Source organism: Miniopterus schreibersii (assembly GCF_964146895.1).
Source record: "Miniopterus schreibersii genome assembly, chromosome: 7".
Taxonomy (NCBI): domain Eukaryota; kingdom Metazoa; phylum Chordata; class Mammalia; order Chiroptera; family Miniopteridae; genus Miniopterus; species Miniopterus schreibersii.
In genome coordinates this window covers 1736273-1764131 of record NC_138108.1, presented here as the reverse complement: position 1 = coordinate 1764131, position 27859 = coordinate 1736273, and the positions used below count along the sequence as shown (strand labels likewise).

Below are 27859 nucleotides of genomic sequence, written 5' to 3'. Positions count from 1 at the left end.
AGGCTCCCGCCCAGAGGCAGCCTCTTCTCACTTGCCGGGCTTCCTGCCGCCCTCCCCACCCTGTTCCTGCCCCCATATTGCAACCGGAGCAATATTTCTCAATCAGATGTCAGGCCCGAGTGTTCCCGCTTAAAACCCTCCAGCGGTTCCGCATCCCCTTGAAGATAAGGTTCCAGACACCGGAGCTGAGCGCTGGCCTGGACCCGGCCCTCGGGCTCCCTGCCCGGTCACGTGCCCTGGCCCCCGCACTCCCCGGCCCTGCTCTGTCCTCTGCTCCTGGAGGTCTGGCTTAGGGTCCTGTCCTCCAGGAAGCCCCCCAGACAGCAGGATTGGGTTAAGCTCCCCTCCACCCCGACCCCTCACTGTAGCACTTGTCACTTGTTCATGGTCACCGATTGCTTTGTCTGTATCCTGAGACTGGGGACCCAAATGCACTTTGAAAGTCCTTCCTGGCTGCCTGGGATGGTGCTGCAAGTTCACGTGGCCGGGCTGGTGGCCTGGCCTGGTGGCCTGGGCTGGGGGTGGCCAGTGAGCGGCTGTCCCATGCAAGCGAAGTACTGTACATAAAGTGAAAGTAGCATTTGGAAACTTAAACCCTCTGGCACCCTCAGCGTGCAGGTTTATATTTTATACACGTGTCAGACGGTAAAGGATCCACCCTGTTCCCAGGAAGCTCTGGCCTGAGTCCCTCGGCCCCTGGACCCTCGGCAGCCAGAGGGCAGGGCCAGGCTCACGTGACTGTCGAGGGCTGGTTTCGTGTTTGCATATTGCTGAGGTGGACCGTTGCTATTTTGGTTTTTTGTTCGTTTAATGACCTGATATCAGGTATGTCCCCTGGTGACCTCACAGTGGCCACGGGAGTGGTCACTATCTCCTGTGCTCTGTTGGGCTGTTCCGTGCTCTTGGCAACATTAGGGTCTTAGGATGAGCTGCGTGGTGAGGACTCCGGCGTTTTTCTTTGAGGCGTCTCAGGCCGGTGTCGGGGTTAGTCTACGGGTAATGGTCTTACTCTCAAAGCTGGCGTACGCAGTTTTGTGCCAGCTGAAATGCCGACCTGCAGACGTGTCGGTTGTAGCGAGCCTGTGGCCCCGCGCGTGACCCTTTCCCCTTCCCTGTGGCTGTCGGCTGGGCCCGCGCTCAGCTCAGAGGCCGCCCATACTCCCTGTCCGGTGGCCCCGCACAGGCCCCTCCCTCAGGGCGGGCTACTTTTCCAGGGGAATCTGACTTCTAGACTCTTATAAAAATCTAACCTGATTAGCTGAGGCCCACCCGGAATAACCGCTTTTGACAAACCCAGAGTCCACTGGTGAGGGACCTTCGTGATTTGTGTTTCTCTTTGCCATGATTGCAACCCAGCCACGGGAGTGGCACCCATCGTGCTCGCAGAGGGGCCCCCGCTCAGGGGGAGCAGATCGCGCGGAGCATGGACACCAGGGATGGGACTCTCAGGACCGCCCTAGAGTCCCCCGCCACTCTCCCGTCTCCCTCGGCCCCCTCTGGAGCCCTTTCCTCTTTCCCTGGCCCTCCTCCCAGGTCCTCCCCATCCCAGACTCTGGGCTGGCGGGCTGCTGGGGAGGCGGCTGTCCTGGGCGTAAACCTCTTGCTGGCCTGTCCCCTCACTGGCCTATCCGTGGGCTGGAGGAAGTCACTGTAGCCAGTGTCAGTCGATGAACCTTTCCCTGCCCTCCCCTCCAGCTTTGCTCTCACAGTGTTGAGAAAATTGAAAATGGCAACGAGTCCAAGTTCTGACGTGGCTGTGGTTTCGACACCTTCAGTTGAAGGGCCTGGGCCTGGATTGTTAAAGGAACCACAGGAACAAGCCGAGTTACAAACTAAACTCCTTCTGAGGACACGCCAGCCAACCGGTGATAGCTCAGCTGTGGTCAGGCTTCCACTGAGATTAGAATTTAGAAAGAAAATGAACTTGTAATTCAGTGTAAGCATGGGGTGGGCCGATGGCTGTCCCTGCACCAGGACCCGCTATCCAGATGTGAGCCTGGGGTGCGGGGCCTGGCCATTGGGGAGACGCTGTGTGACGCGACACGCGGCCACCTCACTGCTCGCTGGCCCACTGACCACACCGGAAGCCCGGTGCCGTCCCCAGTAACCCCTTTTTAAGGTTATCCAGGGAACAGTGAGATGTCTGGAAGATCTGGCGGAGGAATTGCGAGTGTAGCTCTGAAAAATTAAGTGGGAAGGAAGGTGGGATTTGTTTGACACCGGAGACCCTGCCCCTGACGCACTCTCGCCGCTCACCTCCCCAAGTGGTGAGCGAGCACAGGATTGTGCCGCGTGGAACCGCGTTCAGGTGCCGGGCTTGGGGTGCTGGCCGGCCCTGGCTGGCGTTTTAGATGCTCTCCGGCCGAGTGTGGGAAGCAGCCGCAGCTGACAGATTTTTTTTTTAATGTAACGCTTCTCGCCTTGGTCCTGAGAGAAGACGGGCCCCCAGCGCTGCAGGTGGTGAAGGGGAGGCTGAGGGCGGCAGGGCGTAGGGAGAGGTGACCGGAGTCCTGGAAATCGGGGTCAGAATCCCAGCCCCACACCCTTGGCCCTGTCTGGCAGCCTCTCCCGGCCTCTGCTTCCTGCCGGTGAAGGGAGGGGTTGAACCAGTGACCTGTGGTCCTGCTCAAATGCTTGGCTTCGTGCATTAGCCTGTTGTAGCCCCGGAGGACGGCAGACTGCCCAGCCCTGCCACCTATGGGCTGTGTGACCTTGGGCAAGTCACTCACCCTCTCTGTGCCTTAGTTCCCTCATCTGTAACCCGGGGATGGTAACAGTGTCTGCCTGATGGCGCTGTGGCAGGAGCACATGGCAAAATGTGTCGAAAGCCCGCAGAACGGGGCCCACGGCACATGGCGAGGGCTCCGTGACGGCAGCGTCGTTATTACTTGTAACCGCTGCCGCCGCTGACCCTCGTCTCGCGTCGGCGGTGCGCCCCCGGGTACCCACTCACCTCGGGACCGGGCTTCTCCCACCGGCATCCCTGTCACCGTGCCCCTGAGGTTGGCCCCGGCCTGTCTTCTAACGCAGTTTCCCGTGTGTTGCAGGCGGAGGCCCGGCTGGCGGCGAAGCGCGCGGCCCGCGCGGAGGCCCGAGAGATCCGGATGAAGGAGCTGGAGCGGCAGCAGAGGGAGGTGAGGGAGCCCCCCCCCCCCCCCCCCCCCCCCCGGCGCTTTCAGGCCGGCCGAGCGCCGGGCAGGGCCCACGCTCCGGACACGCTCGGGTCTGTGACGTTTGCTCAAGGTCAGCCCAGGGCGGCGCGTGGTGCGGATGCCCGAGGTGCCTGCCGGGCGCCCGCCGCGGGATCCGGACCCGCTTCCCGGCCTGGTCCCCCCGCTTTCGGCCTGAGCTTCACGGTCCCACCGCCGAGCGAGAATCCCGACCTCTGAGTTAAGCGTGAAGGCAGAGCAGGCGCTTATGTTTTTATACAAATAACTGTTCTGTTTTAAAATGTTTCCCTGCGGTTTGTGCACGTTTTAGCAGGTTTCGGGAAGCCTGAGCCTGCGTGCGCTTCAGAGCACAGAGTAAAGCCCCTGACGAAATAGCCTGGGAAGCGGACAGGGACGTGTTTGCGCACCTGCGGCGGGTGCTCGCTCCTTGTTTTCATAACCCTGAGCCGGAGCCCGAGTCAGGTGGCAGCTGAGTTAGAGCTGTGGGCTTTCCCGTGACTCTTTCATGACCTCGAGGTCCTGGGGCAGTGAGGGAGCCCCTGTCCCTGGGACCCTGTTTTCCTGTGGGCCAGGCCCTTCGGGAACATCCGCCCCAGGGCCCCTCCGGAGGCTCCGCTCGCCGGAAGATTTGAATTGGGTGCTTTGGAAAGGGCCGGCCAGCTGCCTTCCCGGGCCGGCTTGCGTACCCAGTCCTGTTTGGTTCACACGGCCAGATTTTAAAAGTCGAGCCGATGTTTTAAAACTTGTGAGATTTCAGGGGGGGAAAATCTAATTTCCAGTTTTTCTTAAAACCATCACAGATTCCCCCACTTCCCTGTAGGGTGAGGGCCCAGGGTCATTCTCTGCCTGAAGGGCCGGTCACTCCCTGGGGCGGGGTGGGGGGGGCAGAGGTGAATTTGGAAATTTGGAGAGGAAACTGCTTCCTTGTGTGTGAGGAATAGGTTGAAGGTCATTAGAAATTCAAGCCCAGGGGGTCATGGTTCCTGAGGGACAGGCCACACCCCACTCAGCATTCTTGTGGGGAAGTGACTGTGTTGTGGGTATTACAGGTCCTATGTTTCTGTGTGAAAAGGGCTGAACAAGGATCTGAAAGTCAGTCACCGCCGCCCCTCATTGGTGGAAATACAAATACAGTTGTAAGCAAGCTCTGGGTTTTATGGTATTTGAGTCAGTGCCCTGCCCCCTAGAGTTGCGTTTATCACTTTAAAGTTGGGAATAATTTGGACTTTGAAACTCTCCTGAGGCCTGCTGATTCTCTGGAAGCGCCTCTCATCCATTATCGTGGTTGAGGGCGAGGTTCGGACCCTGGTCAGCTCCCGTCCGTGAACTCGGGGTCTGAGCCTGGCCAGCAGTGGCTCCTGAGGGTCGTAATAAGGAGCATTTTCAATCAGGAGGACAAGTGCTTGGGCTGGGACGTGGGGAAAGGAGCAGGTCCTGTTTAGCAGGCCTTGGTCACACACCTGAGATGGTGCCACGTGTGCTTAGGGGCCATCCTGACACCCAGCAGCCTCTGACCATTGGCCTCTGGTACAAATCACAGTCGTTGGAGGCTGCCCAACAGAGTAGTTCTTTTAGCCCGAACTCATTTTTAAGAATAGATATTTTAAATGACAGATTGCTTTTTCAAACCGCCTGGTGCCGGTGTCTGTTCCGAATACCTCTGTTCACTCAGTAGGTGCTCGAAGGCCCCCTGGGAGCAGGACTAGGAGCCCCTCCCTCTGCTTCCAAAATTAGAATGGAAGCGGGGTCCAGGCGCTCGCTCAGTGAACAGCGGGGGTCAGGGCTGGGGCGTCAGTGGGCACCGGCCTGTTTCTCCGGATCGTCACCGTCTGCGGAGGCAGTGGCTCCATTCTCCACCCTCTCAGGGGCTCATGGTTTTAATCGGCTTTTCCAGTTTCTCCAACAGTCCCCAGTCCTCTTTCTATCAAGGTCTTAAAAGAGCTGTAAGAAGAATTTGCCCCAATTTTTGTCGCTGTGCCAGGTTTTGCCACAGCTGATTGAGTTTCAACACTGAATCCCCCTGTTGAAAAGAATTCCTGGTGGCCTGTGACGGTCCCCCGGGCGCTGTTGGAGCTGAGCCAGTGGCTCAGGAGAGAGATGACAATGAGTCTGTAGGGGTCCCAGCTTGGGTGTTCATGGCGATGGTAGCCATCATTTTATAGTTTTCTTACATTTAAGAGAAAGTGACTTTCACCAAGTACACAAACGTAACATCTGTACAAAGTCAAGGTGAAAGTGAATTACAGTGTGTGTGCATACGCGTCCGTCTTCCAAATTACCTGTTTAGAGAAAACGGATCCTGTCCTTAATTACAGACAGAAGTGATTTAAATGTGCACTTGACAACCTAAGCAGGTTCTTGCCAGTTCTTTGCCAGGTTCTTTATTTAGAAAATAAAAACAGAGGAGTTAAGCCAAGAAACCGTGTGTTTCAACGGCCTCCTTTAACCACCCAGCCCCATTTCTCCGTTTGAGTCAAAGGAAGCCGTCTTCTGTTTCGTTTTAATTCTACAACCTGAGGCTCATCCTGCCTGCTAAGCCGGGGCCCTTTAGTTTTGGTGGTGTGGAAGGGGTTGGCCGTCCGGAGGGGCCTTGGTGGCTGTCACGCAGGGACAGGGCGCCCCAAGGAGTCAACCCCCCCCCCCGGCTGCAGGGCAGCTGGTGGCAGAAACAGACGAGCCGGCCCTGAGCGTCTGCCGGCCCCGGGCCTGCGCCGCGTGCTCCCCTCGGCGTTTGGTTCCCGCTAAGCATCTTGGGCTTTGCAGAGAAAATCTGATTAAAACCTGGGATATCCAGTTAAAAACGCCACCTCGCCTCCCTCGGTCACACACATGGGTTTCACTCGGGTAATGGAGGGCACTGGAATTTTGAAATGCCTCGTTGTGACCGTGCGTGGCACCCCGCTGCGAGGACGTCGGCGTTCCCCGGGGAGTGGTTGTGGTTCAAGGTCATGGACCGTCTCACGTGAAGGCAGCTGGGTCCTTGGGTCCTCCGAGCACCCAGCCCCCAGCAGAGGCCTCCGAGACCTGGGACCGGGCTTCCGTGCGTGAGACCGAGCGGTGGGAGGAGGGCGGGGGGAGCGTGGCGCCCCTGTGAGAAAACACTTCAGGTCATGTCACTTTTTATCTGTCCCCTGGGCTTCATGCTTCTGTCTCCTCTGCTGAACTCGAACCCCTACTGGGGTCAGGCGCAGGCCTGGTGGCCGGCCCGAGGCTGCAAGTGCACAGTCACATCAGCGTGTGTTGGGGGTGCAGAGAATGGGCTCCGGTCAGCCCGGCCGGGGGACCCTGTGTGACGGCAGCTGTGAGCTGTGAAGGGACAGCCCGGCAGCAGCCGCAGGTGAGCACGGAGCCCTGGGTACACGGCCACCTCGTGAGCCCAGCAGCGCCAGCTTACCCAGACGACTTGGCTCCCGTGCATTAGCACCCCCAGAATAGGAGAGCCCCGCTATTGCCACGGTCCGTCTGCTCCTTTAAAAAGGGGTTGGGAAGGTGTAAATAAAGCCAGGTCTCTTGTTGCTAGTCAAAGAGAACTGGGGTGGGGCAGAGGGGAATGGCAGGGACATCCTGGAGCCTCTGCCACGTGGCAGCGCTGGGCCGGGGCCTGTCACTTAGTCCGTGAGGGAGTTTTATCGGCAGGTGAGGAAATCAGGACCCAGCAGACTTTTCTCCCTGCAGCTGAGAAGGTGACCAAGATTTCCACCTAGGTCTGAGAAAGCTGAAAGCTTGCGGTCTTCCCCGCACACCTCCTGCCTCAAAGTCAGGGTGTGCCCCGCAGTGAAAACCAGCAGGGATGGGGGGAGTGAGCACGGTCACGGGTGAAACGGCCCTGCGCCGGCCAGCGCTCGCAGCAGGGGGTGGGACCGCGCACAGCCCCCTCCTTTACGGCTGGAAGCAAACCTTGAAAAACGAGTTTTCCCCTGATGCTGAGCTGGAGGAACAGTGTAATCAGCACAGAATAGGCGATTTTATTAGCCAGGGTTTCACAGAGGACACGGAAGCGGGATCTGCTCACTCGGGGGTTTCTGGATTGGACCGAGTCTGGGGTCGGGGTGTGCAGGCGTGCACCCCTGTGCACACGCGTGTGCGGACGTGTGCGCATGCACCCGGAGAGAAGGCGAGACGGGCTGCTGAGGTCTGAGCTCCGGGTTTGGGGACGTGGAGTGCGGACCACGCCCCTCGGCCTCGCCTCTGCAGGCCACATCCCTGCTGTTACTGAAGCAGCTGGCACAGTGTGAGGTTTTAAATCTGGTGGCCCCGGGGCTCTGGCATTTTGTGCTGTGGATGAAGTAGGAATGAGTCTTCTTGGTAAGGCCAGGCTGAGCCTGAAGGACTGAGATTTTGGTGTAAAAATTGAGAAACGGGATTCTGTCTTCATAGGGGGCAGGGGGTGAGCCATCCACGCCCACATAGGTGCTCTGAGCAGACAGGGGCTCCTGGAGAGGAGGTCAGGTTGGCTGCAGGCGGGCAGAGCCTGTGCTCGCCTGTGTGAGGCCAGAAATACCGGGTTCCCAGCCCTGCGGTTGGCGGTGCCCTGGACAGTGTTTTTACCAGTGTTTTGTCGAATGAGAGAGAGAGAGAGAGGAGTGAGTGGAGCACCTCGGTCTTACCCAGCGATCCCTGCAAGGCCGGGAGAGGCCCGGAGCAGGCCGGTGTCCGCGGGAGGGATCGAGCCTTGAGAAAGCGCGCCAGGTATCGTCCAGCGGCGGCGCTTCGCTGGAGGTTTGCCGGGGTCTGTCTGTATCCACAGGGACAGGCAGGAGAGCCTCTTCTCCACGGTCGTGAACTTGCCCCGCTGGCCTCCCAGGGAGGTTCCTGTACTTTTTTGTTGCACTTTTGTCACTGTGAAAAGGCGTTCCAGCTTGGGGTGGAGCGCTCTCTCCAGTCCTGGTGACGCCCTGGAGCAGCGCAGGGTCCCGCCGAGCCTCAGGCGGGCGGGGGTTTCACCGAGGGACCGAAAATGAGCGTCGCCTAAGTTCTGAAATGACCAGTTCTCCCGGCGAGACTTCGCAAGTTTTTTCATTCTTCCTTCACCAACTATTTCGGTTTTCCCTCCGTTATGACTTTTGCTCATGTTTCTAGGTTCTACTCAAACCTGCCCCTCTGATGTTCCTACTTGCTAATGGATCTTATGTTTCTCTCCCGATTTCTCTTGCCCTGCCCTGTAGATCTATCAGGTCCAGCAGGTAGGCGCTCCCCCGCTCTCTGGTTTGCATGCGCTGCTTTCCTCTGGCCCAGGGCCTGGCCGCCTTTCAGAAATAACGCCTCCCACCGAAAGTGCGTACAAGTTCTTATCGCTGCCCCACTGCTCTGTTTATGAATTGCCACGGACAAGGATGTTTATTTAAGTCCCGGCTTCTGTCTCTGCAAAAAGAAACTCCCCTCAGACGCATCCGTATGTACCGAATGCTTTTCTCGTCTTTGGTTTTCTGGAGAAATCAGAAAACTGTTTCTTTGAGGAGGAAAAGAATGAATTTTAGGACAAAATTAAGTCCCATTTCAGAATTTAGGAAACCCTCTGAAATCAGATATTTAAAGAGGAAGATTACCCTTCCATTTAATTTTCTTAGAAAACTTTTAAAATATCAGTGCAAGTCACCGTATAGTAGGAGATTATTATACCCTTAAAACTCTGCATGAAAAACGAAATGATGGTGTCACAGTAAAATTCAGTAGCTCCCCGTGGACCTGCCTCTGTCCCTGATACTGAGAGTGCAAATGTGCGGGCTCTGTTTCCTAATATTTTGTAGAATCAGCCAAGGTTCAGAACTAAATGCTCCAAGTGGGCCAGACACAGAGACTACAGGGAAAAACACCAGATGAATGGCCCCGGTTCAGCCGTAAGGAAGGAAGGAAGGGGGGGCGAGAGGCTCCCTGCGAGTTTATAGTGTCTACACCATCTTCCCCGTAAACGGATTCAGCTTGTTACATGTGACATCTATAGCAGTTTATTTCTGTAACTGTTTCTAGATAAAGAACAGCAACTATGTGTATCTTTTAGAGCAGCTAATAATTACATTTCATTTCAAAGGTTGGGCTGTGCAGGCCCTTTCAACACACTCTCGGTGAATTTAAAACACGGTCCCCGAGTTCCTTCACTGACGACAGCCCCACGTCGCCTTCCTTCCTGCCCCACCCCGTCTGCATCAGCACCGTCCCAAAGAGTAAAGAAACCAGCTGAGCAGACACCAGCCTCCGATGGCGCTTTGATAGTTTTTGTAGGGTCTGAGAATGAAAATGTACATTGAAGCTAGAGCCAGATCGCACGTCCGGAGTCTCAGGGAAGGGTAGCAGGTAGAAGACAAGCTGGACCCTCGCTGGGCCTGGGAGCAGATGTCACTGTCCCAAACCTGGACGAGGGACTCCGTCTGCTAATTGCTACTTTGATCCATCCCTTCGTTACTAGTCCCGGATCGCTGTTAGCTTCTTTTCACGAACCCGCCTGGGATGTGCAGTTAGAATGTTGCCAGGATAGACCCAGAAATTACAACCAGGCCTATTAAGTTTCTCCAAAGTGACCCAAAAAGTGAGGATGTAGCAACGTAAGCCAGACGGTTTAAAACTGCATTTCCTAAGGACAGTTTGAATTATGTTTTTATTATAAAAAATTGCGCACTGATAAGCAGAAATTAATCAGAACCCACAGGCTACAAGGCAGAGGTACTTACTCTTAGAATATTACATTTCTGTGTTTCTAAGAAGTATGCTCGAGTATTCTTACATAGTTCAAAAGTAAAATTTTATTTTTGCTTTAATAGACCTCAACTCAATCGTAAAAACAATCAAACAGAAAAGCACAGTGACACTAGTCCTCAGCGCAGAAGCACATACGCGTTTCTGTAATAAAGACGGGCCCAAGGCCGCCAAGAAACAGGGCGAGGCGGCAGTGAGGGCTCTCGCCCAGCCCCTGGAGCGCGGGTTCTCTTCTATGGAATCGAAGCTATTTCTGAAAGTCAAGCCCTTTCCCCTCTGCCTGGCCCCCCCCCGCATGGCTCACCGGCTAACCCCTGGCCCTGTGGGAGTGCTGAGGGCGCTGTGCCCGGGACCTGCTGCACTGACCCGCGCCCACCTCGGAGCCACGCCTGCCTCACCTGCTTCCATGGCCGGGTCGCCTCCCCGGGGGGTGACGGGGGGACATAGCGGGGGTTCCAGCGGCTGCCCCTCTGGCTGCCCAGGAACTGGATGGGGGAACCTGAGTCCTGGGTCTTCATCATGAGAACAGCAGCAGGCAGTGCAGGCCTCGATGTAGGGCTGGCAAAAAGCAGGGTAGGAAAAAGGGGTAACAGAGGCTTCTTTTGGAATTTAAGTAATATTTTGTGAGTGTGCACAGGCCTCGCCTTTCCTGAAACACATTTTCTGTCTTTGTAATGAAGCCCTGAGCTAAAGGGGGTCGCCCGTCTCGCAGCCGACAGTGGGAGTCGGGCTGATGTTAGCCGAGTGCGGAGGAGCTCGAGGCCCTGGCGCTTCACGTAGCTGATGTTAGCGCGCGCCCGGGACGTGTTCCCTTTTATTTCCTGTCTCTTTATCGTCTAAGGCATGTCGCTTACAGAAAAAGACATGGCTCGTGTGCTTTCGATACTGAGTTTTTAAAGTGGGGTTAAATTCCCCCTCCCGATTTTTCCGGTCCTAACTTTCCGCTTACACCCCCTCGAAGAGGAAGGGGCAAGGCCGCGGGGATCGCACCGCAGCCGGGCGTGTGCCCTGGCCGGGCATCAAACCGCGACCTCCCGGTTCATGTCCTCTAGGGATGCTCGGGCCACGTGTGAGGCTCTGGTCGGAGCCCAGAGGCCACATAATGGGCCCACGCTCACCCGCTGAGCCGCTCCGGCCAGGCTGAATCCGCTTTTCTAGCTCTGACTTGGACGCCGTGGTTTAGACGAGCCAGGTGCCAACATGGAGGAACGAGCTGAAAAAGTCAGAACGTAACTTGCAAACTTAAGTTTTCCCTGTGCAAAGGCCTCTCCCTCCATGGCTATAAAGACACCAGAGATCATAAGTTGAGCACAGGTGTCGGAGGGTGGGAACTAGTGCACCAAAAACCCCGGAGATATCACAGTGGCCCCCCCTCCCCCCGCCCTAGGTTTTCTCAGTCCTGTTGTGGCGACACAGGCTGCTGTCCGCCTGTGCCCTCTGAGCCAGTCCAGAGGCCTCCAAGGTGCTGCTGGCTCATGCCCATCCCTGGTCCATTCCTGGGCCCCAGGATGCAGCATCCTGGGCACCCTGGGCTTTCAGGTGGGAGGGGATGGGAAGGGGTGTCCCAGGCTCCACTGCCTCGGGGGCCGCCCCTGCCGAACCCCACCTGCATCACCGCTTTGTCTTGGCGTGTCCCCTCACCGTGTGGCCTGGGCGGCGGCTTGGGGATGCATGTCACAGAAGCTCCTTATGCATTTTCCATTTATTTCCCTTCTCGCCTAATTCTCTTTCCCTTCTGTCTCTAGAAATATTACGGGCTGTATACCAAGTGGGGCGACATCGAGCAGTGGATGGTAGGCCTTGAATGCAGTTTTCAGAAACTTGCATGGTTTATAATTTGATTGCTACACAGTTTAATTACATAAATGGATTCCTGCTGCACCATAATTGAATACTGAGAGGTCGTCTGCCGGGGTCTCCTGCGTCCAGCCTGGCCGTTTACATCCCCTTGAGGCCTGGGCCCCAGCCAGATGCTTGGTCTGGGCTGTTCAGCAGCAGCTGACTCCCGGATTCTCCAGGCCGGTGTTGAGGAGATCGCCTCCCTCCCTGACCTCCCAGGGCAGAGGACTGTCCTCTAGGGATGCTCGGGCCACGTGTGAGGCTCTGGTCGGAGCCCAGAGGCCACATAATGCTCCATTTCCTTCAGTCACAACTGCACTCAGCTGGCTGGTCACCCTCATTCCTGCCTTTACCTGCCTTCAGTGTTTGCCCCGCCCCACCTCGCCCGCTATGCCCTTCGAAACCACTGTTCTTTGGGAGGAAATTTCCTAGACCCTCTCCCTGTTTCCTAGAACAACTCCTCTGTCTTCCTGTGTCAGTAGAGAGCCGGCTGCCCCCTAATGATACCCAGTCCTTGCCACCCGCCCAGGAGGATGTCCTGGCCCGCAGTGTGCATCCTGGGCGCTGTCCACAGCCCCGAGAGGATGTGGCTTCTCCTCTCGTTCATGCACCTGAATGTGCCCCCTTCTCCTGTCCTTGTCCCCGGCCTCCTGGACATTATTAGTTGGCCAGCGTGGAAATGTCCAGATAAATATCCCCGATACATAAAATAATCTAAGGAAACGTAAAATTCCTTCCTAACATCGTAGATGCCCATATAAAACATAAAAGGCAAGAGTTCTGGAAATACAAAGAGCGCAGGCCTCCTAAGAGCGACGGACTTCAGCCCTTACGGCGTGTAACCGTCTCTCAGGCTTCCGTGGCACAGGCGGATGTATTTGTATCCAATCTGAAGACACCGTGAAAAGGTGTCTCTACCACCGAGAAAGAAAAAAGCTGCTAATTGTGAGCAACTCGGGTTCTAAGGCGTTCCCGACGTCAGGGATGTCCCGAGGTGGGAACTGCATCCCCGGGGGCACAGGGCACCAGAGAGGGCGGCGGCCTCGTGTGCTCTCAGGGAGGTGAGTTCCAGGAGAAGAGAGCAGGCTCCGATGTAAGAAAGAAAGCGGGGGGAGTGAAATGGACCAGACGTCAGCGGCTAGAAACTAAATTAAGACTCGGCCTCTCCCCCTCCGCATGCTTGTTTTGAAAGCCAGACTGAAAGATGCCAGTTGTTTGTGGGTTTAAATACCCCCCATAGAAGAAAACATTTCTCACCAGCAGTTTAACTGAGGCCTTTAAGCAAAGGTGAAGGAAGTGTTTGGTTTACATCAGGAGCATGGTGCAGTGACTCAGTTGCACTGTCTGCCCCCCCCCCCCCCCGTGTCTGCCTCTAACTTTCACGCTGTTTCCCCCGTTGCTCCTCTAGGAGGACAGTGAGCGCTGCTCGCGCAGATCCAGAAGGAACACATCGGTTAGTGCCGCCTTCCCTCCTGACGTGGCAGTAGGTGGAAACCTGATCTGTATTTTTAGCGGCTGAAATATATATGTGATATATGCCTATGCATAGCTCGGTGACATTTATTAAAGAAACTGAAAGGGATATTATTTCCTATGCAAAGGCTATAAACAGCCTGTAGCATTTTGACCTGTTTGGGGAGGGGAGCGTGTTTGAGAAATTTCTGGGTGTTAATGTGTTCGTGACAGTTCCGGTGCTGCTTCTGCTATCAAATGAATGCCCGTGAACACTTCGCAGAGTAGCATGCGTCGAGGCTACGGAGTCGAGACTCCAGCGAAGTAATTAATGGCACTTTACCAAAATTAATTGAAAGCCGTATTATCTGGAAACAGCCCACCTAAAACAGAGGCGCACAAACATCACTGGAGCTGGCGAGGACCTGGCTCAGGGCCATGAGGTTTCTGGAGGCTGCGGGTCAGCGCCTCCCTGAGAGCCTGCGTGGGTCTCCTTGTGCTACGTTGTTGCTTCGTGGGTCTCCTTGTGTTACATTGTTGCTTCGTGGGTCTCCTTGTGTTACATTGTTGCTTCGTGGGCCTCCTAGTGTTACATTGTTGCTTCACACCTGTCTCATCTCTCTCACCAGGTTTCTGATGAAGACGAGCGCGTGTCAGTGGGTAGTCGCGGAAGCCTGAGGGTCAGTAGCCGAATGCTCGCGTCTGCATGGCTCAGTCCGTGTCCAAGTCCCTTCTTACCCTGCACTCACCCCTCGCTTCTTGTCCCCGTGGTCCTGTCTTCAGTATCTAACCAACGGGAGGCTTATGTAGAATCTGGGCTGCGGCGAGGGGTTTCCTTGTTGCTGTGGACACATCACTGAGAAGCAGAGGCGCTTTGGTTGTGTGTTTCTCCAAGAGCGGCCGTTGCGGTATTTTTACATGTGTGGTGTGCCCGCATCCCAGCCCGCATCCCGACCTGCGCACCTCGGGGGAGCTCCTGGGCTTGGCCGGCGGGGTGCAGGCGATGGGGGAGCAGGCTGTCAGTCATGTGCTGTTTGCACACGCGCCCGCTGGCCACATCTGGAGCTCAGGTTCTGCTGCAGGCCCCCGTGGGAAGTGGGGTGACGGGACCCCTGGGCCGGCATCCGTCCGCCTGCAGGAGACGCTCTTCTCATCACCTTGGTGAACTCCTCTCATCACTGTCGCTTAACAGCTGATAAACACACAAAAAAACATTTTTTCCTTAAACTTGCCAAAGATATTCATAATTACATTTGAATAAGTTGTGTGCTTTGGGAAGTGAAGTTGGGAAACTATGTTTTTAGGTGGGTAAATGAATCTGGCCTGCCTAGTTAGTTTACCACGGGGTTAAAACTGCCTCTCACTGCTGGTGGTCGTCAGGTCTGGATGTAGCCACCACCTCTGACTTAAGGACCAGAGAGGGCAGAAGGCTTGTTTTTAATCACCATGGCAACTAAATCAAGGTGTCACTCCCACACCTCTGTGGGCACTGTTTGTAACAGTAAACGGTGAAGGTGCTACATTGTTTCACTCTCCTCGAAAGTGCCAGAGGCAGGTCTTAGGGGAGGAGATAAACTTGCTCCAACTGTTTCAGATTTCAGGAATTATGGCAACATTAGCCACAGAAGTTTTAGTTAACACTATGGGATTTACGGTAGCTGTCATTTTAACGGGATTCCTTTTGCAGATACACATGAGATCCTAGAAATGAAAAAAATGTAATTTTGCTACCATGTTCAGTATTGCCTGTTTCCTGTTTTTGTCATGTTTTACTTGGTTTTTTAACTGGTTCTCGCACCTCTTTTCTGTTGTTTCCCTCGTCCGTCCTCACTCCAGCAGTCGCAGCCTGATCTGGAGTCTGGGGGTCCCTACGCCTGGGTGAGATGTTTGGACGACTTGCTGTGTGATCCTAAGGGTGTCGTGTGACAGATAATAACTGGCGATGTCCCCACTAATCTCATGGGTGTTTGTCTAAAAAGCCAAGTGCATCTTTGTCCAAAAAGACACGCAAGCCACCCACCAGTCTCTACCTGGGGGCTGCAGGCCAGAGGTGGGTGCACCCACCAGAGTGCACAGTCTTCTCCTGGGTGCCCTCTGACCCACCTGGCGGGCCCCGTGCCCAGACTGGCATGTGCACTGTTGGAACACCAGCTGTTTGCCACGCACTGTGCCAGCGGCTCTGGATGCTAAGGGAAAAAGATGGCGTCTTGCTTTCAAGGAACTCACATCAAGAACTGTAGTTCCTTTAAAAGATGAAATTTGAAGTCTTTTTGCTCATGAAAAACCCATCATTTTCTAATCCGTGTCCATTTGAATTAAACATACGATTGGCACCTTTGCCAGAAAGGCCCCAGTTCCAGCAACAAAACAAAGGCTTTCGGTGCAGATTGTAAATCAGTCCCTTACACCCACCCCGGAGCGTCTGCTCTCAGCTCTCTGCAGCCGTAACCGTGAGCTGCACGAGGAAAACCCCGTCTCACGGGGAAGGGCCGGCCCGGGAGCGGCTCCGGCCATGGCTCAGCTCCACGCCCTTCGCTCTGGGAGCTTTTCTGAAAGCATCTTGCGCTTCATTCATTCAACTGCATTTCAGAATTGTTTAGCACATTCCCGTGTTTAAAAAAGGCACTTCACCTTTAAGGTGACGATAGTGCCATCCCTGCGCCTAGCCCTGGCCCCCGAGCCTCCTGGGGGCACTGCTGGGCTCCTGGAAGGGGGAGCACCAGGGGGCAGATTGCCCAGGGGATTCGCGGTCCCGCCCCCGGGACTGCGGGCAGCGGGAGGTGCAGATGCCTTATTAGACGGAAAAAGTGCTCTTCCCAGCGTCCCCTGGGCCACCTTCCGCAGTGACACTGGTGGATGAGAGCGTTTCTGTGGCACTACCATTCCGGCCACTATTCCTTTAAGTAACTAAATGGGTTAGCGGCACATTCCTAGAGTTTAGCCCCTTTGTTTCGAACTCAGAGTGAGTTCCCTCTGGGCCCGTCCCTGGTGGGGCGAAGCGAGTGTGTTGGTGAGAGTCAGGGACACCTTCTGGGGCTCACTTTTATTTTCAGTTTTCATTCCGTCTTAAAACCCAATCCCGGGCCCAGGGCAGGGCATGTAAGGGTTGTGATTCTGCTGCTGCTTTTGTTCCCCCCGAAGGTGAACCGTCTTTTGCCTCAGTAGGAAACTAATCTCACGTCTTTCATCAGAAAAGCTAACAGCTGACTCTCGCGTGGGCTCGTGTGAAGCCGTGGGTGCCCTGAGAGTGCTGAGCGGGCTTGTGAGCCCTCACTAACCTCGAGCCCCGTTAGACGGGTCGGCTCAGGGCGCATGCTTTCTGGTGTCTGCCTTTTCCTCTGTTAGAAAACGCTAACCTGTGCATGTCTGCTGCCCTCCGATAGCAGAGCCTCCCCGTGAGCCTGCACGTGAGACTCTCCTGGGGCGCTTGTAACAGTGCATGTTCCGGGCCCCTGGGTGTTTTGATGTCCTAGGTCAGGGTCCGTGGTCCCAAGAGGCAGGCCAGGTGACCGCGATGCGGGCAGGTGGCACAGCCCAGAGAGCTGGAACAGATCCCGCAGACAAGCTGGTGGGACATCGGAGACCCGACTTAAGATGAAGTTGATATGCTGTCTGGACATTTTTTCTGATGTTCCAGTTAACTTTTGGTCTCCTGACCCTGTTACGGCACATGAAGCAGCCCCACCCATCAACATACCACACAAAACCGTCTGAGAGAGTCGGTGGTTTCTCTAAGAAGGTCAAAGTACCTTTCACCATAGAGATGCTGTTAAGATCCATAGATTTGGGGATATGTCCTAGGAGTATATTCCACGGGACAGAATTCTCTTCCAACAGAAAAGGGTGGGTGTTCCCCAAAGCCTTCGAAGTAAGCGTTTCCCTGCGTGTCCACGGAAGGCCGAGAGAGATGGCGATGGTGAGAGAGGACCTCCCGCAGCCTCGCCCACCCGCTCCGCGCGCCCCGCTGCGCCCGGTACAGAACGAGACCCAGAGGGAGCTCGCCTGCAGCGGTGGGGCGCAGGGCTCATGTGGGATACATTCTATCCCTCACTTAGTGCAGCGAAGGAAGAGTTACCCAGAGTGGACCCACGTTGGCCTCATTGTTACATTGTTTCCAGAAACTAGTTTTTAAACAGATAAGACGCTTGTTTTCACATCAAATAATCTTGTTGGTCAAGAGAACAAACTAGACTAAGTAAAATTCCTGCCCACCTCTAAACGTTTTCTCTATTCCATTTATTTTAGAAATGTTTTCATGTTTCCCCTAGAGTTTTCAGATCCAATGCTGAGGGATTGCTATAGAAACTTCAAGTTGTTAGGTGTTTTTGTTTGTTTTTTTGAGTTGTATCAAAAGTAAATACCTACTTTTATAGTCAAGATTTCACGAATCTGAATTTATAATCTGCCTGCAAATTTACTTATTTATTCTCCGTTAATGTCATGGCTGCAAAATATGGGCTGAATGTGTCCCCGTCTCCCCTCCCGTTTTAATCCGATTTAACCCTCCCGGGGGCCTGAAAAGTCTGTATTCCTGTGCACGTTTCCGCAGCTCAGGAAGAGGAGGGTCCAGGAATAAATAACTTACGGTCGCGTGACAGAGCCGCTGTTTGGAACCTGGACTTGTGTCCGCGACCCCGGCATCTGCTTCCTTTTCTGCCCACTGCGTGGCCTGCCCCTCCTCTTTCTGTCACGAGAGCTGGTTATGTCTTTGTCACTTGACAGCTGCGAAACGGCAGAAATGTCCTTGTGGACGAATGAGAGCAGCTTCGAAAGCCCAGAGCGTTGGGTTAGGGGAGCTCAGGCTGGAGAGAGACCAGAAGACTAGAGGCAGCCCTGTGGTGAAGGACAAGTGATGGAATCATGAAATAGGGCCTCAGATTTCATTTTGGGGGGAAAAAAGTAGGAAGGCTAATGGAGAGGACACATCCTACTGTTTTCCCAGGATGAACTTTTACATTTAATTACAGACCGAATAGAAGGCGTGTCTGAATTTTCTGATACGGTTTCATCATGGGCCACGAGGGTCAGGGACTTACCCCGAACCCAGAGTTGAAGCCTGACTGGCTCGGGCCGCACCGCGACCCCCTCGCCGGGCACCCTGGCTCCTCACTCGCGGGGGTTCGGCAGCGCGGCCCGAAAGCTGCAGACCGCCCCGGCCCGCAGGCTTCGTCCATAGGAGGGGCTCTGGCCTTGAGCCCCAGCTCCCTGTGGTTACAAGTGACCCGGGGTGGGCTTCCCTGAGTTGTAGAGAAGCAGGTGGGAGGCGGGAGACATTCGGGGCGCGCTGGGACCTGGGCCGCCCTGAGTCCCGGGCCCCCCCCATCTGCTCGCCAGGAAGCTGACTCTTCCTCGCCGACCTGCGCCGGTCTGTATTCTGTCCCCACGTATATGCTGATGTCACTTTCTTTTTCTCTTCGTTGACACAGACGAATGGTTACGATGGAGAGATGTACGGATCACAGCCCCTGAGCAGAAGATCTGGCAGGGTTAGTGCCCGCATTTGCATGGCCCGGCATCCCAGCGGGTGGCTGCAGGGCTTTTTAAAAATACTGCTCCGTTCAGCTGCTTTTTACACTGGGCTTCTTCTGGTTTTTTCCTAGCGCATGACGCAGTGAGAGCTAATGTTTTTCGACTAGTAAACGTCCTTAGAATGTGGGAGGTCTGACGTTTGAGTGGTCGTGGGAGAGGCTCGTAGGATAAGGAATGCCAGGTGGGAAAGACCTAGGACTAAAGGTTAGCTCTTTCATCGTTTTATGGCCCTGGGTGCCTGTGTACGTGTATATTATGTATGTTCGGCTTTCAGCTATAGTGAAATTAGACGTCTCCAGTCTCCCACGAATCCCGTCTGTCATTGTAAAAGCGGGCATGGCCTGTGTTTTCCTGGCTGCCAGCGCGGGACGCGCCCGGTGCTGGGGGCAGACCATCCTCTGTATGGGGGGCGGGGGGGGGGCAGGCGGGAGGTGGGAGAGGCGTAGGGGAGGCCAGAGTATTTATCAGGGAGGTCTCTAGATTTTGAAAAGGCTACACTGGATCCATTTCCAGTTGCTTCGTGACCTGCTGCAGGTCTTTATACATTAAATTATCCCAGATTTTCCTGTACTTTAATGTTCACTTTCCTTTTTCCCTTGTAGGAATAAATTTCACTAGTTGTATAAAATAGTATTTCTTTAAACCTAGCTTAATTATGTTAAGATGTATCGCATACACTGAAATTCTGTGTTCAGGCTTCAAAGGGGTCACCCGGCCCCACGTTGGCTCCCCGAGACGGGCGGTCGGGTCCCCCGCGTGCCTGCCTGTGGGGGTCGCAGGCGCTCCTGTCTCCGGGAGCCCACCGCCTTCCCGACGAAGCTCCTCCCGGTCACAGGCGGCCTCCCTGCTGTGCTGCCCTTTGCGTGGGTGTCCTTTGGGCTCCAGTTCTGTGACGTGTTCTTTACGTCTCCGTCCACTCTGGGCACAGAGCAAGCGGCACAGCATTGTGTCCTGCGGCCTGCGCCCGGCTGGCACTCAGGACAAGAGCCGCGAGGTTCTCCGATGGCCCCGGGCTGCCTGTCGGGTCCTAGTCGCTCGTTTGCAACCCTCACCCTCAGGGCGTCATGTGCCGTCACTGGCCGGGACGTCTTGTCGCGTGGAGCTGGAAGCTGCTGTGGAAGCGCTGGAGTCCAGCTTCCACCCAACATCGCCTTGCTCTGTAGACCGTCCCAGACACGCGGTGGCAAGGGGACGTCAGGCTCTGTGTTCTACACACAACCATATACTTTAATCTCTGGTTTTTACGTTATAACAGTAAAAGTGTGTTTTACGATTTACTAAGATTGAAGTGGTGCCTCTAAAAATGCAAAAGAACTTGATTGTAAAACTGTGCACCACAGAGTACCACTGGATATAAAATGGATTTAATGAATTATCAGGAAATAGAATGGTCATAGAGCCGAACAGCCTACATCTGATGCGCAGCGTGTGCAGGGAGGGCCGGGGCAGGGACACCCCCCCCCCCGCAGCTCGGGGCTGGGCGGCCCGGGGTGCTGGCCGGAAGGAAGGTTGGAGCTTTTGCGTGGGTGGAGTTCCGTTGGCTCGGAGGGGATGCAGCCCTGCAGGTCCCGACTGGAGGTGGGAGGCCGGGGAAACCTGTGAGAGTGAGGCCACGGGACGTCACAGAGACGGAAGCATGGGGTGCGAGGTGCGGCTCAGAGCCTCCCGGTGCCCCGCTCCGGCCGCAGCAGGGGGTCCCCGCCCTCGGCGTTCCTGGGGGCTGATGTGCCGGGGTGTGAACCTTGTATTTACTTGCCTTCGACCGGGACGAGCGGGGACTTGGGGGCAGTAAGAACGAGCCCGTCACTTACACTGTCTTCTTTGGTGCCCAGAATTCCAGCTACAGCAGTGACGGCAGATGCTCCACCGGGGCCTCGTCCAGGGAGAAGCTGGTGGGTCCCGCTTAGCTCTCCGCATGCCCTCCGCGGACCCGCGGGCCGGGCCCTGTGGCGCGGCTTCGAGGGTGGGCTCCGCTCTTCTCTGACGTGCGCTTTGCAGCTTCGCGTTGGCATGGGCGCCGTCGGTTTTCGAGCGGTAATCCGCACGGCGCCTTCACTCGGGCTGAGCCCGCCGCCTCTTTAAATTCACGTCCAGTGTTTGACGGTGAATCGCGGCGTTTGGCTGCGTACAACGAACGGAGGTGTTTATGGGGCCGCTGTGTAGCTGGAATTCATCGGGAGGACGGGCCTGTTCGTCACAGTCGGAATGTCCCGACAGACACCGGGAGCAAGTAGCTCCCTCTTCCTGGGCCCTTCAGCTTGGGGAAAACATTTTATTGGGGGAAATTATATTAATTGACAGAGTAGTATCCCCAGAAGTACCCTGTAGGCTGGTCTGGGACTCGGAGCCCTGGCTGCCGTGCCTGCTGTGAGCTGCGGGCGCTGCTCCAGGGGAGGCCCTAACCCGGGAGGCCGCGCCCGGCCGTGCCCGGCAGGACGTCCCGCTGCAGAAAACGGAGTTGGCGTCCCCGCAGATTCTTGGCTTTGAGCTTACCCCACCAAACTTTGTCGGAGACGTTCAAACGCCCGTGGCCTTGCTACTGATGAAGAGAAATGGGATCTGGATTTGCTGTGTGTAGACTCAGAAGCCCTGACGTGTCCCCGCCGTAGTGTCAATTAGCGGGACCGTCTCTGTGTCCTTCGGGTCACTGTTCCCTCTCCCGCCCCCAGAAGTGCATGCCCGGTAGTTTTACCGAGCCTGTTGTGAGAGGTGGTTTCATGTGAGTTTACGGCACAATGTGCCTTTGAGATGAACGAAGCCGGCAGCCCCGTCCCCTCCCGCCCCTGTTCTCTGATTCCAGGGACCGTCCTGCCCCGACCTCGGCCTTCCCCGCGGTGGCCTTGCTCCCAGATCCTTGCCCGCCCCGAGTGGACCCCAGGTCTGTCTGCCCCCTTTCCCGTCCCTGTCCCTCTCTCCTGTGTCCCCTCACTGCTGAGTGATCGTGTGGACGCTTCGTCCTCCCACGGAGTCCCCGGCGCCGGGCCCAGCGGCGGCTTTCATTGGCTGAGCCAACTGGCTGAGACTTTTGTCAACGGTTAAAAACGTTGTCACAGAATTTCAGACCTTATATAGAAAAGAGGGATTTAGGAAAAAGGAGGCCCTATCTGTGGGCGTTTCCAAAAGCTCGTCAAGCCCCCCAAATTGCTCTCTTGGGTCTTCCTTTTCCAGCAATTGTTCCCTGTTTGGGGCTTCATTTTTTTAAAAAATATTTTTCTCCTGTGTGCCCGGAAAGCCGTTTGGAAGGCTCTGGCGCACGGCCGGGCTCCTCTGGCTGGGGGGTGTCTCTGGCTCCCTCTCTGCCCCGCTTCCTGTTTGCTGGGCCCGCCTGCAGGTCGCCGGGCGCTGGGCCTGTTTAGCTGCAGGGACGCCGTGTGGCTGTCACACAAGGAGGCTGGTCAGAGCCCCAAGTAGGGACTGTGTGCTGGAGGCTGAATTGTCCTCTCCTCGTCCCCTCCCGTGCCGCCGAGTGACTCGCCCGGGGTCATGTACATTCCAGGCCTGGCCCCGTGGCCGGGGCTGAGGCTGCCCGTGGCCTGCCCCTGGAAGTGAGTCACGGAGCTATTCTGGGGCTCAGTCTGCGGCCGAGCCGGCCTTCAGGCCCCAGCACACTCTGCCCGGGTCTGGGGCTCTGGCCGGGCCACAGGCTGGCAGCTCCTTCTGTGTCCTGCAGGCTGCTCCTGGCGCCCTTTGCTGGAAACAAGCCACTGCTGCTCGCTCCCCCTGCGTGGACGTGTGCGGATTAACACTCCTCGGCGCTGTCTTAACCCGGGGTTTGACGTGCGGGTCTGGTTGCTCTCCTGGGTGTTGTTGACCTTGTCACCACTTTGGTCCCCTCGCCCTCTCTTCCAGGATGCCTGGAGAGAAATGGCTAGAAAAGAGTCCTGTATCAGAGATGCTGGGACGTTCACTGTTTTAAAGTTAAAAATCGCCTTGCGTTCATCTTTATGCAAACTTGCATTTGTATCTGTCAGATTTACTGAAAACACCGATTTTTTTTCTTCTAACCGCCGCCCGACACCGGCTGCCACGCTGACTGACAGCACCGTGATTCCCTGTCGTGTGACTGGTTGACGTTTTTTTCAAGGCTTTAAAACCGGCTGTTTCCTTCTGTCCTCCAGCCCTCCCGTGTGCACAGCGCCGCGCGGCCCGCAGGGAGCTACCGGGTGCGTGTGCCCCGCCCGCCCCGTCCTGCCCCTCCGCCTGCCCCCACCGCGCGGGCCCCACCCCACACACCCGCGCCCGTCAGCCCCCCGCCCGGAGGGAACTGGCAGTGACCTGGAGCTCACGCGTGCGTGGCGTCCGTCAGTCCCCTTTGGCCGGATCTGGGTTTTATTTCTCCTGACAGCTGACAATAGCTGTCACCCGCTGCAGCCTCCGGGGAGACCGTGTTTGGACGGCCTCGTTTGCTGGGCAGGAATGGAGCAAGGCAGCGTTTACTTAACTCCCTGGCAGAAAGCAAGGTGGTTTTTTATTGCTTTGGTATAACGTTAGCAGGTATTCAGCCTTTGCACTGTGTTACTTTGGAAATTTCCAAGGTACTTATGCCGTGCAGGAAACTTAAATATTCAGAATGGCCACACTGCACTGTCAGTAACTTTCTGAATTTCCGTCAAATTGAAATAGACACGTAACTGGCTGAGCAAACCGGCCGTGTGCAGGGGAAACGGAAAATCGAGGTCCCGGTATTGTAAACCCGTTTACCCTCTGTGGCTAGTTACCCAGGACTTTTATGTTAATCAGATATTTCGTTTCCTAGTTGACAATTTTTAAAGAATTATAAAAATCAAACTACAGTTAACATCCTATTTTATTCCAAATTTACTGCAATTGGTCATTTTCTGAACACCGGGACGCCCAGACAAAATTCAGGCGATTTGAACGATCTGCTGGGTTAAATCTGCTTAACAAATTTCCACGTAGCGAGGCATCTGTGTCAGAGTAACAGACTTAAAAAACCTGTTGGTCATGACATTGCCTGTGGTCAGCAGCAACCTCAACATCTCTCCCTGAGACCTGGTGCCCCCCTGCCTGGCTCCCAGCACGTGGCCCATGGCGGTGGCTCTGAGCCCCGCAGGTCTCCCCCGCAGTGTGTCCCGGGGCCCGTTCCTGGCATGGGCCAGTCTCCCTTCGCTACGTTCCCGTGTCTTCTGGGTGCTGGGAGAGAGAGGCCCTGTCCTCACCGTCTGTTCTTGTCGCAGGCCTCTGTGTTCGAGGACGGCGGTCTCGGTGGGGCTCGGCAGGGAGGCGCCTCCAGTTCCTACGCTGTAAGGCACCCTCTGTGTGGCCCGAGTTTTCTGCATCTGCTGCATGGCCTGGGGTGGCTCGCTCGGCACGGGTCCAGCCCCCAGATCCTGGCTGAGTCATGGGGAGGGAGCCCTGCCTCGTCTCAGTTTCCCGTTGTGTTAGGGTCATGGGTGATGTGAATCCCGGAGCCTGTGGCTGAGGGTCATGTCCCCGCTCACTGCGGGCAGAGGGAGGAGACTGACCTCGACAGAGCTTCATCGGCCCTCCCCCTGCGGCTGACGATGCTTAAGGAGTGAGGGGGTCGGTCTTAAAATAGTCAAGGGAGGGAAAGGAGAATCGGACGGGCCGCCGATTACTTTCACCTCTGGGTAGCTGAGGAAGATAAATTCAAAGACTCGGAGCGTCACACGGCGCCATTTCCTCTTCGTATTTTGTCTGCCCACCTCTTCGAAGGGTTGGAAAGGCATCGCAATAGAGGCTGGTGGCTGTGCACGGAATACTTGTTGAGTGAAAAAGCTGGGCGAGTGGATCATAGAGGTAAACAAGCGGAGACGGGCCCGCCATGGAAGTGAGGGAGCTGATGAGCCTGTTGCGAGGACCAGGGAGCCGAGCAGCGGCCCCATTTGGCCCTCCCGCGGCCTGTGGCTCCGCGTCCCACGGTGCCCGGCAAGTCCAGGAAAAATGCGCCAGGCCCATGTGCAGTAGAATGGTTTCCTGAGAAATACTTCAAAAATGACGGAAACGAGTGGCTAAATTAGCTGATAGATTCATAAATGAGCTAAATAATCCAATTTTATGATTTAGATTTCTCCAGTCATCATGAACATTCAGGGATTCTTACAAAGTCACCAGCCTAACCTACAGTTTTCTTTACAATGTGACCTTTATGGATATCATATCTAATCATTGACAGCGTTAGTCTTCGTTGACACCTAATTAAACATTTGTCAGTTTTATATTGTGTAACATTTTTCGTGTAGTGGAGCCCACTTTGTTAACTCTTTTTCCCAGTTCTTAGATGTTTTCGTCAGCCATTAAAATGTTCATAAACCTAATGGGTGAAAAAGCTGTAGCTTATACCTGGTAGATAAGGGCCACTAAGTGATTTTCTTTATCAGGAAAGAGGCAGCGTACTAATTCTTTAAGAGAATGAGACGTCCCCAAGCACTGGGTTCCCTGGTGGCCCGAGTAGGGCCTCCGGTGTCTGGCCGGATGTGGGTCATAGATCCTCCGTAACTCCCGCCTCCGTGGCTGACTTTCGGGAGTGGCTGGGCCGGCAGCTGCTTCTGTGCTCCCGGCCTCCCCTGGGACTCGCCGGGAGCAGGCGGGTGGGCAGAGGGAAGGAAGCGAAAGGCTCCTCCTGGCAGCACAGATCCCTACTGTAGGGCCACACGTCCCTGGCATCAAGCCAAGCGGACGAAATAAAACAGAAGAAAGAAAACTCTTTCTCCACATGAGGGCTCTCCCACGCAGAAGGAGCCCCCCACGCGCTTGTTGACGTCAGTTGGATGGATTGAGCCCTGGGGTCAAAGCCCTCGGCAGAGACCTTGGGGCGTGTGCTCTGTTCTCGGCAGCAGAGCAGCAGGCTGAGTGGGCGGGGTTCACGGGGTTCCCGCCCCCCCCACGTGACCCGGGCCCTCACATTGCTCTCCACGTGGACAGCAGGCCCCCTGTTCAGGGTGGGGCTCGGGCAGAGCTTCCCCAGGGGCAGGGCCCAGCCAGAAGTGTGGCTCCTGATCAATACACACACTTTATGTGCAAATTCGGGTTCTGTCCTGCCCTCCAGCCCAGGCCGCCCCAGCCCGCACGGGACAGGCTCGATCTGGGAGGACCTGCCAGGCCCATTCCCCCGAGGGCTTCGCCTCGGTCACAGTGTATGTTCACAGTCCAGTGGCTTCGTTATCATTAAATGATTGAATGGGATTGAAGGACCAGTTCTTGAGAGTGTAACTGTTTCCTTGAAAACCTTTCTGTTTTGCGCCTCCCTTGCCATTGTTAAGCTAAATGTGTGCTGCAGGAAGGACTTGTGGCTGCGAGTGAGGTGGCTGTTGGGGGCTGTGACACGCCGGGAAGGGTCATCACTGCCCTCTGGTCAGGAGCCACGAAAGCCGTTTATCACAGAAAAGTGAGGCGCAGGGAAAGGCCCACCGTGCGTCATCTCCGTGGCCCTGGGCACCTCGATGCAGTCAGGGAGGGTCCTCACTTCCCAGCACAGGTGACAGACTGAGTCACTTTTCCAAAGTCTCAGACCAGTAACAGATGCAGCCTGGACTGGCGTGCAGACCTTCCCATGTACCTTAGCCCCACGTGAGCCACAGGAGCCACGCTGACTCCCACACATGCAGCTCCAGGGTGGCACGTGACCATCGCAATGTGGACGTGAAACGTGTTCTGCAGGATCAGGGCAGGTCGGAGGGCCCGAGACAGTTTCTCTAAAGAGTTGGGAAACTCGGGTTGGCAGTAAGCCCTGTTAACAGCCCGTCCTATCTCTGCTCCCTGAACCAGGGCTCGAGGGACAGGAGACGGCAGGACTCGTTTGCCCGAGGAAGTCCCCTCTCTCGGATCCCCAAGCCCAGAGGCGGATTCTTCTGCCTACGGTGCCTGTTAGGTGTTTTCCTTTATTTTGCCCAGTAAAACTGCAAGACAAGACTAGTGAACGTGGTACATTTGTCTCTTACACACGGTTGTCTGCGCATCTGAGACAGCATCTCGCACGTGAGTGTGAGTAAACAGTAACTATCAGATGAAGGAAGGGCGTAGGCGGGATGGGACTGGGGAACTTGCTCATCTTGACCGAGGCTATTTACAGTGTAAGATTGAAATTTTTCATTCAACAAGTATTTTTTTTTTTTTTTTGAGTGCACGCTGCCAGCCAGGCCTTATCTGATCACTGTTGACTCCGCAGGAGCCTCACCCTCAGGGAATTACCTTCTGTGGGATACAGGCCAGTGCCAGACGGTATTTAAGATAACAGCGGAGATGCTGCGTTGGCCCCTGTAATTTGCGAGGGAGATAATGCCTGCGGGTGTCCCAGTGGGTGCTGGGTGTCGGGAAGGGTTCCCCACAGGCCCGCAGGGCTGCTCCTCGGCCCGGCCCGCCCGCCGGACGCCTGTGATCCCAACTGGGGCTGGAACCCACCTCCCCTCCCCCACTCCACCTCCCCCGTCAAGCCCCCCACCCCTGCCTCCCCCCTCTCCCCTCACCTGCTTTGCTCAGGAGGAAAGTAAGGCTTTTTAGAAAACAAGAAAATACAAAATGTATCCAGAATGAGGAGAAACATGGATACAAAGTTAAGAAGGTGCGGCTTCCAGATAAATCGGTTACTGTGTTTCCTTTCCCGGGAGAGAGGCGTTACACAGGGGGACAGACAGACGGAGGATGTCTGCGCAGGCCTAGGAGCCACGCCCGGCTGCGGCCTGGACGCTGCCTCCTATTGCGCTCTCGCTTGGAAGACAGTGAGAAGCGCGGGTCTCCTCGGCCCAGCGCCAGGCCCGCCCGCTCGCCGCGCTCTGCGGGGCTGGGGGGCAGCGGCGGGCCCGCTCTCTGTGCCCCGGCAGGCGTGACTCCACACCTCCATTCAGCGGGCGCTTTGTGTCACTTTGTGTCCCTTTCTCCGTACTAACCGAGCATCCGTGTTCTGCTGTGATGATTAACGCTTTCCATCCTCAGCGGGCGTTCGCTTCCCCGGGAGGCCCGCGCTCCGTGCCCACGGACCCCTCTCCTCTGCGCTGCGGGGCTGGCCTCTCAGCCAGCGGGGCCCCCATCCTCGGTGCCTCTCTGCTAACTCTGTCCCTCTCTCTCTGTCTGCCTGCGGCCCCGGGCTGTGCGACAGCCCTCGGAGCACAGCGGCCACCTCAACTCCAGCTCCCGCGCCTCCTCCAGAGCCAGCTCGGCGCGGGCCAGCCCAGTGGTGAGTGAGCCTGTCTGTCCGCTGC

At 55.9% G+C, this 27859-nt stretch overlaps 1 protein-coding gene across 43 annotated transcripts in view; it reads left to right on the top strand.

Annotated features, from left to right (window-relative positions):
* LRRFIP1 (LRR binding FLII interacting protein 1) overlaps positions 1 to 27859 on the top strand; it is a 94076-nt gene that overhangs the window by 40030 nt on the left and 26187 nt on the right. For 10 of the 43 annotated variants that reach the window (XR_013999141.1, XR_013999142.1, XR_013999155.1 and 7 more), the window contains exon 2: positions 3048 to 3134. Coding sequence is in view for 19 of the 43 variants with exons in the window: in XM_081142325.1 (XP_080998451.1) it covers positions 3048 to 3134 (87 nt within the window). In the remaining 24 variants the exon portion in view is untranslated. Of the gene's footprint in view, positions 1 to 3047; positions 3135 to 8335; positions 8354 to 11605; positions 11654 to 13107; positions 13183 to 13780; positions 13832 to 14987; positions 15030 to 18577; positions 18638 to 20512; positions 20573 to 21480; positions 21559 to 22798; positions 22844 to 23878; positions 23945 to 27756; positions 27835 to 27859 lie in introns of all 43 variants that reach the window. The other 33 variants (XR_013999147.1, XR_013999148.1, XR_013999149.1 and 30 more) reach the window with 19 other exon arrangements.